Source organism: Salvelinus namaycush, chromosome 2 (genome assembly GCF_016432855.1).
Source record: "Salvelinus namaycush isolate Seneca chromosome 2, SaNama_1.0, whole genome shotgun sequence".
Taxonomy (NCBI): Eukaryota; Metazoa; Chordata; class Actinopteri; order Salmoniformes; family Salmonidae; genus Salvelinus; species Salvelinus namaycush.
The window spans coordinates 25187735-25200479 of NC_052308.1; the positions used below are offsets into that span (position 1 = coordinate 25187735).

Here is a 12745-nt window from a genome sequence, read left to right on the forward strand (position 1 = left end):
CGATGACCATATGTTTATTCAGAATGTCTTCCTTCAGGTTGCTCAAGCACCACCAGGATGGCTACTGGTTGGAGGAGATTTTAATTTTTGTTTAGATAATTGGATATCCAATTTGTTAGTAGTTACTGCCTTGTCTCATTGCTACAACTTTCGTACGGGCTCGGGAGAGACGAAGGTCGAGAGCCACGCGTCCTCCGAAACACAACCAAGCCACACTGCTTCTTAACACAGCGTGCATCCAACCCTGAAGCCAGCCGCACCAATGTGTCGGAGGAAACACCGTACACCTAGCGACCCGGCCCGCCACAGGAGTCGCTAGTGCGCGATGAGACTAGGATATCCCTTCCGGCCAAACCCTCCCTAAACCGGACGACGCTAGGCCAATTGTGCGTCGCCCCATGGACCTCCTGGTCGCAGCCGGCTGCGACAGAGCCTGGGCTCGAACCCAGAGTCTCTGGTGGCACAGCTAGCACTGCTATGCAGTGCCTTAGACCACTGCGCCACCCGGGAGGCCTTGATACAGTTCTTTATAGGTCCTCTGATAAACCCTTACTTCTTACCAAAGCCGGCAAGCTCACCATGTCATTCATGAAAGATCTTAATTTGCTAGACATCTGGAGACAGTTGCACCCACAGGATAGGGACTACTCTTTTTATTCACACCCACACAACACACACACACACGCATAGATAACTTTTTACTATCGACCCAACTATTTCATAGTGTTAGATATCGAGTATCTCCCCAGATTGCTTAGTGACCATTCTCCTCGTATTATCAATCTCCATTCCTACCAAGGTAAATGGAGCATATAGATGGAGACTAAATTCTACACTCCTAAAGCAACCCGAATTTTGTGCATTCATCAAAGAGCAGATCAATATTTTTACTTTGACAAACAAACCCTCCGCTCCTGACAAGCTTTAAAATGTGTCCCAAAGAATGAAACTATGAGGGGACAGATAATTTCCTATACTAAAGGGCTGAAGAGAACACGGTACGGAACTGAATGTCCTTGAATCTGAAATCTCTGAGCTAGAGAACCTACCAAAGAGGCCCGACTAAAGATCTATACAGGCTTTTGGTAAATAAAAAACTGAAATATAATATTCTGAACACATATCAAGCTGAGAGGGCCATCAATCATTAAATCAAAACAGCGTTATTACGAGCTTGGAGAGAAAGCACACAAAGTATTGGCATGGCAACTGAAAGCAGAGTAAGAGGACAATATAGAAACTCTTACTAATGAGATCTTTCGACACTACTGAAATTAATGAAATACTATGAAGACCTCTTCACTTCCCAATCAAGCGACGATCTATCAGAGATCGACTCCTTTCTCTCCACTCTCAACCTCCCATGCCTGTCAGAGGAAGACTGAGAGCGCCTGAGTGAACACTTCTCAGACCTTTGTAAATGGATGGACTTGCCTCTCACTACTGGGTAGAATAAATGTAATTAAAATGAATGTTCTGCCCAGATTTCTATATTTGTTTCAATCTCTCCCTATCCCTGTTCCCGCAGCATTCTTTTCCTCTCTCGACAAGCTGACCAGACGGTTTATCTGGCAAGGCAAAACCCCTAGAGTTGGCCTGGATAAACTGACCCTTGATTACGGTCAAGGGGGCTTAAACCTCCCCAATTTTAGAATGTACTACTGGGGCTGCACAGTCTAGGGTTCTGGCTCAGAGGTTTGACAATAATCCCTCTCCTTCATGGTTGAACATTGAAAAGTTTGAGGTAAATGATGACACTGAGGCAGATTTGTTTTACAAATGGGACATAAAATCTATAAAAACCATCACAGACACCCCTTTAATCATACATTCTGTCCTGGCATGGTGCAAACTGCATGAGCTGTTCAGACGAGGGGGATTTCTTTCCCCTAAAACCCCTCTATGGAACAATAGATTGATCCCTATGTTTTTCCAGAATAGTAACTTTAGACCATGGTCTGATAAGGGTATCACTCTTCTGGAACATTGTTATGAGGAGGGAGTTCTTATGTCTTTTGATCAGCTGAAACAGAAATACCATTTGCCTAACAGGGACTTCTTTAGCTACCTACAACTATGAAACGTTATTACGGTGACTCAAGGGACAATGGAACCTACCTAAGATGTCACCTATTGAACAACTCTGCCACGCAGACCAACCACTATTCAAGACCATTTCCCGTGTTTACGATGCTCTTATGTCAGGACTAACACTGCCTGAGCTAGATAAACCCCAACTTAGATGGGGAAAAGATCTGGGTATTGATCATGATGAGGGTCTATGGAGTGACCTATGCAGGGATGGTGTTACATCCACATTGAACTCCAGATACAGACTGATCCAGTTTAATTTCCTCCATCAGCTCTATATCACCCCATCTAGACTGCACAAGTTCAACCCTGATATCTCCTCCCTATGTTTTAGATGTGGCTCAGATGAAGGAACATTCCTCCATTCCACTTGGCAGTGTTCAAAACAACACGGTTTCTGGCAGGGGGTATGCGATACCATATCCTCAATCCGCGGGGTTGCATTCCCTATAGACCCGGAGGTCTGTCTACTGGGTAACTTTACTAACTCCAATCTTAGGCAAAGACATACTATAAAGCTGACAGAAATATTGCTAGCAATTGCCAAGAAATGTATTGCCTTGAAATGGAAATCGGATTCCCCCCTGTCAGTTGCAATGTGGCTATCGGAAGTTAGTAGTTGTATCCCACTAGAGAAAATCACTTACTGCTTGAGGAATAAGTTAGACATTTTACAGAATTTGGCAATCTTTTATTGACTATATGGACAATCTCCCCTCACATCACATTGATTGAATCTCTATATAACCCTTATATAATGTTTCACACGTAATGTATAATATGTAGCTTACGGCAGGTGACCATATGATCCAATGTCTCTATTATTATTTTTAATTTTACTCTTTATTATGACTTATTTATTGTATGTTTGTATATACAATTATTATCTTTTTTTAAATGTACGCTCGTCTGTTAGTGTCACTTTGTCCTATTGCTGTCTAATATATTTTCACTTTTGTTTTGAATGTTCTTAATTGGAAAATGCAAAAATAAAATGTATATAATTTAAAAAAAGACACAGACTAGGTTCCAGTTTAACAACGTTTACTTCACCCTATTACCACAGAACATAGTCACATCACACTCAGGCCAGGTCCATCTCCAGTGAGACTACTGCGCAGTCGTACTAATAAGAGTGATAGCACTGTAATAACAGGACTATAGGGATAATTAACATGAACTTAACAGTACAAGAATTTCCGGGTGAACAAAAAGGAGAGTAGTCATTGAGAGCCAATCAAAATCAATACAGTTTATTACAAGATTTCAGGGAGAACACCTCCAGAGCAGAAGCGAAGAATGTTTAACGGGCCTTCTCACCACCCCGAGAAGCTTGTAGGAAGTCACAACATCAGCTGCTACAGAATCACACGGTTTCACAGATATATTCAGTGTGTCCTCGAATCCAGTCTGGTGCAAACTTTAACCGTAGCATTCAACACTTACAATTTGATTCTGGCAGTTCAACAGGTCAAAGGTAAGAACATCTGTATTTAGTTACAACAGATAATTATAGACTAACAAGTGACAACTACTTAAACATATGGGACCCTTTTTCCAAATTTTGTTGAGTTAGTCTTATTCTAAAATGGATCTACAAAATGTATGTGTGTGTATATATGTACAATAATGACAAAGTGAAGACTGTTTTCTAGAAATTGTTAAAATGTATTAATGATCAAAAAACAGTATTCAGACCGTCACCTCCCTGTATGCTGTCTCATCGCTGTTGATAAGCAGGCCTACTACCACTGTTGTTGACAGCAAACTTGATGATTGAGTTGGAGATGTGCGTGGCCACGCAATCATGGGTGAACAGGGACTGAGCATGCACTGTGGGGCCCCCGTGTTGAGGATCAGCGTGGTCCAGGTGTTGTTGCCTACTTTCACCACTCGGCTCGTCAGGAAGTCTATTACCCATTTGCACAGGGTGGGGACATACCCAGTGCCCTGAGCTTAGTGACGAGCTTGGAGGGCACTATGGTATCGAAGGCTGAGCTGTAGTCAATGAACAGCATTCTTACATGGGTATTTCTGTTGCCCAGGTGGGAAAGGACCGTGTGCAGTGCAATGCCGATTGCGTCGTCCGTGGATCTGTTTGGTACATATGCAAATTGTAGTGGGTCTAGGGCAGTGATCACCAACAGAAACATGACTTATGCAACAACTTAATAAAACCGGGAGGTAGGAATGAGGTTTGTGCTGTAGGCCTAATGCATTTTAACAGCATATTGGCCTACCAATATTGTTTTTCCTCAAACCATATTATATGGTTGTATTTCTGATCAATTTGATGTTATTTTAATGGACGACAAATGTGATTTTTCTTTAAAAACAAGGACATTTCTAAGTGACCCCAAACTTTTGAATGGTAGTGTACATGGCAGTGACAATGACCGAAGAAAATTCTCTCTGGAGGTAATGTGGTTGGGATTTGATGGTGAAGTATTCCAGATCTGGAGAACAAAAGAACTTGAGTTCCTGTATGTTACCACAATTACACCATGAGTTGTTAATCATGAAACAAACCCCTCTGCATTTCTTATCCAGTTCTTTCTTCAGGTCTGCACAGTGGACGGAGATCCCCGCTGGTTGAATGGACGGGGACAATATATCCCTAGAGAGTCATGTATGTTATAGTCCCTGATGTCTCTTTGGAAGGAGATCCTTGCCCTGAGCTCGTCTACTTTATTGTCCAGGGACTGAACATTGGCGAGTAATATACTAGGAAGCAGCAACACCTGAGTCTGACTAGGGCCCTACTCCTTCTACCTCTTTAGTGCAGCTCCCGGGATGATTACGGCTGCCTCTGGAAGTTTAAACAAAGGATCCATGTCAGGGAAGTCAAATTTATTGGTAGTTAGTCTTGTCCCATCGCTGCAACTCCCGTATGGACTTGGGCGAGGCGAAGGTCGAGAGCCATGCATTGTCAGAAACACAACCACGCCAAGCCGCACTGCTTCTTGACACACTGCTCGTTTAACCCGGAAGCCAGCCGCACCAGTGTGTCGGATGAAACACCGTACAGCTTACGACTAAAGTCAGCGTGCATGCGCCCGGCCTGCCACAAGGAGCAGCTAGAGCGCAATGGGACAAGGACAAACCCTCCCCTAACCCGGACGATGCTGGTTCAATTATGCGCAGCCTCGTGAGTCTCCCGGTCGCGGCCGGCTGCGACAGAGCCTGGGATAGAACCCGGGTCTGTAGTGACCCCTCCCACACTGCGATGCAGTGCCTTAGACCGCTGCGCCACTCGGAAGCCCTGGAAGTCAAATTTCTGCTTGAATATCTGAAAGTTATTTACGGCTGTCGGTAATAATACAAGAAACATTCTTAGCAAATAATGTAAGAAATAACACCAAAGAATACTACAAAGTTGGCTAGGAGCTAGAAATAGGGTGATCATGTCTGTCGGCGCCATCTTGTCTGTCAAATACATGAAAATAATGAATCAAATAATTTCCAATTACATCAGTCAATTATGTTGCTTGTCCTTTTAATGTGAAAATGTTTAAAGCTGGTTTCTAAGAGGTGTTCTCTCGTAAAGTACGGGATTCCTAAAGCTCTCTGGCCTGTCCCTCGCCCCCTCTCTACCAGGGATCTGTCCTACATCAAGATTATGGACGTGGGCCGGAGGTACCTGGTGAACCAGGTCCAGGACCACATCCAGAGCCGGATCGTCTACTACCTCATGAACATCCACATCACACCACGCTCCATCTACTTGTGTCGCCATGGAGAGAGTGACCTCAATGTCAAGGGCTGCATTGGAGGAGACTCTGGACTCTCCCCCAGGGGCAAGGAGGTATGGCTAACTCTATCCCTAGACTTGATCTGTACCTTACATATTCTACTTTTTAATTTCTTTAATATTGAATAGGTTTACATATTTTATTATTATTATTATTATTTTTTCTCTTTTGTGTGGATTTTTTCCATGTGCAGTTCGCCAATTATCTGGGCCAGTTCATCCAGTCTCAGGAAATCAGTGATCTGAAGGTGTGGACCAGCCAGATGAAGAGGACTATCCAGACAGCTGAGGCAGTGTCTGTCCCGTACGAGCAGTGGAAGGCGCTCAACGAGATAGACGCGGTAAGAACTCACCCACGCCTTCTCAATATTGCACAGTGCCACCTGTGTGATATGAAATTAAAGTTTATTGGTCACATACACAGTTTGGCAGATGTTATAGAGGGTGCAGCAAAATGCTTATGTTACTAGCTCCTAAAAGTAATTTAAATGCAATCTATTAGGGCTGGGAATTGCCATGGACCTCACAATCCGATATTACGATACTCAGGTGCCGATACGATATATATTGCAGTTCTCATGATTCTACAGTGCCTTCAGAAAGTAAACTCAGCAAAAAAAGAAACGTCCCTTTTTCAGGACCCTGTCTTTCAAAGATAATTTGTAAAAATCCAAATAACTTCACAGATCTTCATTGTAAAGGGCTTAAACACGGTTTCCCATGCTTGTTCAGTGAACCATAAACAATTAATGAACATGCACCTGTGGAACGGTTGTTAAGACACTAACAGCTTACAGACGGTAGGCAATTAAGGTCACAGTTATGAAAACATAGGACACTAAAGAGACCTTTCTACTGACTGAAAAACACCAAAAGAAAGATGCCCATGGTCCCTGCTCATCTGCGTGAACGTGCCTTAGGCATGCTGCAAGGAGGCATGAGGAATGCAGATGTGGCCAGGGCAATAAATTGCAATGTGGGTACTGTGAGACGCCTAAGACGGCGCTACAGGGAGACAGGACGGACAGCTGATCGTCCTTGCCACGTGTAACAACATCGGTACATCCGATCATCACACCTGCGGGACAGGTACAGGATGGCAACAACAGCTGCCCGAGTTACACCAGGAACGCACAATCCCTTCATCAGTGCTCAGACTGTCCGCAATAGGCTGAGAGAGGCTGAACTGAGGGCTTGTAGGCCTGTTGTAAGGCTGTTCCTCACCAGACATCACCGGCAACAACGTCGCCTATGGGCACAAACCCACCGTCGCTGGACCAGACAGAACTGGCAAAAAGTGCTCTTCACTGAAGAATTGAGGTTTTGTCTCACCAGGGGTGATGGTCGGATTCGTGTTTATCGTCGTAGGAATGAGCGTTACACTGAGGCATCCTGACATGACCCTTCAGCATGACAATGCCACCAGCCATACTGCTCATTCTGTGTATGATTTCCTGCAAGACAGGAATGTCAGTGTTCTGCCATGGCCAGTCAAGAGCCCGGTTCTCAATCCCATTGAGCACACCTGGGACCTGTGAGATCGGAGGGTGAGGGCTAGGGCCATTCCCCCCAGAAATGTCCGGGAACTTGCAGGTGCCTTGGTGGAAGAGTGGGGTAACATCTCACAGCAAGAACTGGCAAATCTGGTGCAGTTCATGAGGTGGCCACACCAGATACTGACTGTTACTTTTTATTTTGATCCCCCCTTTGTTCAGGGATACATTATTCCATTTCTGTTAGTCACATGTCTGTGGAACTTGTTCAGTTTGTCTCAGTTGTTGAATCTTATGTTCATACAAATATTTACACATGTTAAGTTTGTTGAAAATAAATGCAGTCGACAGTGAGAGGACGTTTCTTTTTTTTTGCTGAGTTTATTTATACCCCTTGACTTATTCCACATTTTGTGTTAGACTGAATTAAATTTAAAATGATTAAATAGATTCTCACCAATCTCCCTCTCCAACTCGCCTATCGCCCTGACAGATCCAATTGCCATTGCACTGCACACTGCCCTTACCCACCTGGACAAAAGGAATGCATATGTGAGGATGCTGTTCGTTGACTATAGCTCGGCCTTCAATACCATATTGCCCTATATGCTCATTACAAAGCTCACAGCCCTGGGTCTGAACTCCTCCCTATGTATCTGGGTCCTGGACTTCCTGGCGGGCTGCCTCCAGGTGGTGAAGGTAGGCAGCATTACCTACTCAACGCTGATCCTCAACATAGGGAACCACAAGGATGCGTCCGCAGTCCTCTCCTGTATTCTCTGTATACCCACAACTGCGTGGCCTCACAGTTCCAACTCCATATTCACGTTAGCTGACGACACGACAGTAGTAGGCCTGATCACCAACAACGGCGAGACAGCCTACAGGAAGGAGGTAGGACACTGATGGCGTGGTGCCAGGTAAACAACCTCCCTAAACGTTAGCAAAACAGAGGAGCTGATTGTGGTCTTCAGGAGGAACCAGGCTGGACACGCCCCCATCCTCATCAACGGGGCCGCCGTGGAGACGGTCAATAACCTAAAATTCCTCTGCGTACACATCTCAAAGAAAATGAAATGGTCTAACCACACACACCATAGTGATGAAGGCACGGCAGCGACTCTTCAACCTCAGGATGCTGAAGCAGTTTGGCCCCGAGGCCCCTCAGTGTTCTACAGGAGCACCATCAAGAGCATTGGGCTGCATCACAGCCTGGTACGGCAGCTTCACCGCAGCAGACCGCACGGCTCTTCAGAGGGTGGGTGCGCACTGCCTGCCCTACAGGACACATACAACACCAGATGTTGCAGGAAGGCCAAGAAGATCATCAGAGACCCCATCCACCCAAGCAATGCCCTGTCCTCCCTGCTCCCTGCTTCAATCATTCAGACGTGGGCAGTGCAGGAGCATCATGGCAAAAACTGAACTGAGACTACCCTCAGACCATCAGGCTGCTGAATAGCCACCACAACTAGTCAGCTACCTGCTCCCCCCCTCTCATGGACATCCCCTTCAACCACACCCTCAACTTACCTGCAACTCCCACTATGGACATTCTTTATCCTGCTGCTTCCACCCTTCTACTCCCCCATGGACATTCTTTCTCCCTTCTACTCCCCCATGGACATTCTTTCTTCCTTCTACTCCCCCATGGACATTCTTTCTCCCTTCTACTCCCCCATGGACATTCTTTCTCCCTTCTACTCCCCCATGGACATTCTTTCTCCCTTCTACTCCCCCATGGACATTCTTTCTCCCTTCTACTCCCCCATGGACATTCTTTCTTCCTTCTACTCCCCCTTTACGGACCCCCCCCCCAGCAGTTGCTGATCATGGAAATAAAAGTGCTGACAACAAATTGGCTCCCTATTTAGAAACAAGATGGAGAACAGGCTATGAAGGAAACATACTGGAGTTTTGGTGCAGGTACAGCCGACTACCCCCATAGCTACAATCTATACCAGGGGTCTCTAACAGGTTGCGAGCTACCAGTAGCCCCTGGTTAACTACCAGTAGCTATTGGTTAACTATTTAGCAGTCTTTTGGCCTGGGGGGTAGGTGCTGTTCAGGGTCCGGACTGCATCGGCAGAAGATATATTAGTGAGATTTGTCAAGAACCCAGTATATAAATAAATATGGAGTGCGCATAAACAGTGTAACTAAAATGCAATATACAGATGTAGATTTGGAAAATTGTGCAAGTCTGTGATTTACTAAATATGTTGTGGTGTGTTTGAGTAACTGAAGTGGTGCATGTGTGTTTATCCTCAGGGTGTGTGTGAGGAGATGATGTATGAGGAGATCCAGCAGCACTACCCGCTGGAGTTTGCAATGAGGGACCAGGACAAATACCGCTACCGTTACCCAAAGGGAGAGGTGAGTGAGAAGAACATTCTCTAATGCCTAATTTGTTAAATCATCTTTATGTATTATGGAAGTGCTCTGCCAACCTGAATGCTGGTTTTATGTGTCAAGAAATATGTGTGAGGACTTGCTTCTGCTGAAGAGCTGTACAGTTCTTAACAATGTTTTTGACAAGCGAGCACTTCGATATGGTCATTTTCATACTTTCATGGAATGTTTGGGATTGACAGAGTAAGGCATTTGTGAAAATTCTATAGCAATATATAGTTGGAAAGCAGCTGTGCGTTTGGACAATTAAGACACTGCAGTAATCGGGGAAGAAGGGCCTTGGTCAGGGAGATGACCAGGAACCCGATGGTCACTGACAGCGCTCCTGAGTTCCTCGCAGAAGGACAACCATCTCTGTAGCACTCTACCAATCAGGCCTTTATAGTAGAGTGGCCAGACGGAAGTCACTCCTCAGTAAAAGGCACATGATAGCCCACTTGGAGTTTGCCAGAAGGTAATTAAAGGACTCTGACCATGAGAAACAAGATTCTCTGATCTGATGAAAGCAAGATAGAACTCTTTGGCCTGAATGCCAAGCGTCACGTCTGGAGAAAACCAGGCACCACTCATCACCTGGCCAATACCATCCCTATGGTGGTGGCAGCATCATACCATGGGGATGTTTTTCAGCTGCAGGGACTGAGAGACTAGTCAGGATTGAGAGAAAGATGAACGGAGCAAAGTACAGAGAGCCTTGATGAAAACATGCTCCAGAGCACTGAGGTCCTCAGACTGGGGCGAAGGAACACTTTCCAACAGGACATCGACCCTAAGCCCACAGCCAAGACAATGCAGGAGTGGTTTTGGGACAAGTCTCTGAATGTCCTTGAGTGGCCCAGCCAGAGACCAGACTTGAACCCGATTTCAACATCTCTGGAGAGACCTAAAAATAGCTGTGCAGCGTCTCTCCCCATCCAACCTGATGGAGCTTGAGAGGATCTGCAGAGAAGGAGAGAAACTCCCAAATACAGGTGTGCCAAGCTTATAGCGTCATACCAAAGAAGACTCGAGGCTGTGATCGCTGGCAACGGTGCTTCAACAAAGTACTGAGTAAAGCGTCTGAATATTTATGTAAATGTAATATTTCAGTTTTAATTTTGTATTAATTTGCAAAAATGCTTTCTACATTGTTTTCCACTGTAGACCCCATTTACTGAAGATAATTTCTCATCTTGTAGTATTTGTCTGTTCCCTGGTTTTTGGGGGGTGTTTTTTATCCCCTGCCTTAAGTTTTTGTCACCCTTTTTGGCCGAGTGAGAGTCTTGGTTGGTCTGTCTGTCTCTGAGTGTACCTGACTGTTGACCTGTCCCCTCAGTCCTATGAAGACCTGGTGCAGCGTCTGGAGCCGGTCATCATGGAGCTGGAGAGGCAGGAGAACATCCTGGTTGTCTGTCACCAGGCTATCATGCGCTGCCTGCTGGCATACTTCCTGGATAAGACCGCAGGTCAGTCTCGTTGTCTCTCCTGGATAAGACCGATGGAAGGTGTTGTTTAGTCCCTTTTTTGTAGATCTCTTTTGTAATAGATTTCTGGACAAGTCTCTGAATGTCCTTGAGTGGCCCAGCCAGAGACCAGACTTGAACCCGATTTCAACATCTCTGAAGAGACCTTGGTAATGTTTGTGTGTTGTTTCTCAGAGGAGCTGCCCTACTTGAAGTGCCCACTGCACACCGTGCTGAAGCTCACACCAGTGGCTTATGGTAAGACTGGCCTTCCACTGCTACGCAGGCCTGTTTGTACCTGCTTCACTGTGAATTGTGAAATAACAGAAATATTTCACATTGGATTTAGTTGTTTATAATGCAAGAATGCACCTTTCTGTGCTCTGTGTTTTCAGGCTGTAAGGTGGAGTCCATCTACCTAAATGTGGACGCAGTGAACACTCACAGAGATAGACCAGAGGTTGGTATATCTACATACTTGCACACACAGATACTGATTTGGTAAACATAAGGGGGAATCTGTGCTACGCTTGACAGATGACTCTAAACTCTGTAACCTGTGCAGCTGTAGTGCTTTTCAACAGTCCTGGTTGCAATGGCTTCATAATCAGAGGAGTGTTTAATAGTAATGCTTAGAGTGGATTTTTTATTGTAAAGATGTCATGTGCACTGGTATCAGTACTAAAGATGATGATTGTGACTAATGTTGTGACCTTCATCCATTGTCCAACACCATTTCACACGCTCATCCTGAATAAACCAATTAGAGGATAGTGGGATGGAACGACATGATTCATGATGTTATATCATCAGGTGAAATCTGTGTGATTAGGAATCATGTTCATGACATTTCTTTATCGTATACGTAGAGAAGCATTTAGGGAGTGTAACTATTCAAATTAACTTTGATAATGAAATCATTAAATGGACTTTTATCACATCCTGGGCTCTGTTTTCAGCTGGTGCTAAGGAGGCACTAGTGTCAAATGCACATTAGTTTGCAATTTAGGCATGTAAAAAAATGACAGACTGACATTTTCCAGTCCTAACGCCAGGTTTGTCAATTTACCTGTCGAACATCAGCTCGTTTGCACTGAGGTGGGAGGGGTGGCAATATTTAAGGTGTGTCCTTTAAAAACAAAGGCAAAAGTTACAATTTCATGCAGCACTAATGGTAAGTTTTAAGACTCACAAAATGCAGGTCTTAACGGTAACGCTGTTGATAATGGCATGATTTTGAGAGCAGAAGTGCAGCCTATCCAGCCATGATGCACAGTGCCCATGGAAGGAGACATGTGCCAGTGAACCTTATATTTAGAAACGTTAACAAATGATTGATTTCCGCCCCTTTCATTTAATTGGATTAAAAAACAAGCATAGCCTACCCTCCCGTTAAACAAGGCTGGTTTAGCAACATCGCATAGGTATGCCTTTTTATCCTGGCCAAAGGTAGCTTTTGAATAAATGGTTTCTACTGGGAGTGCTTTTAAATATTGGAGGTTTAAGCCCTTGTGCATTTTAATTATTCACAATTCACATACATGCGTTTTGCTTGT

At 44.8% G+C, this 12745-nt stretch overlaps 1 protein-coding gene across 2 annotated transcripts in view; it reads left to right on the top strand.

The window, feature by feature from the left end:
* Nucleotides 1–12745, top strand: part of LOC120025005 (6-phosphofructo-2-kinase/fructose-2,6-bisphosphatase 4-like) — a 28389-nt gene that overhangs the window by 12858 nt on the left and 2786 nt on the right. For both annotated transcript variants that reach the window (XM_038969439.1, XM_038969430.1), the window contains exons 8-13: nt 5689–5896; nt 6037–6183; nt 9607–9711; nt 11063–11192; nt 11385–11447; nt 11585–11649. In XM_038969439.1, coding sequence (XP_038825367.1) covers nt 5689–5896; nt 6037–6183; nt 9607–9711; nt 11063–11192; nt 11385–11447; nt 11585–11649 — 718 coding nt within the window. The remainder of the gene's footprint in view (nt 1–5688; nt 5897–6036; nt 6184–9606; nt 9712–11062; nt 11193–11384; nt 11448–11584; nt 11650–12745) is intronic.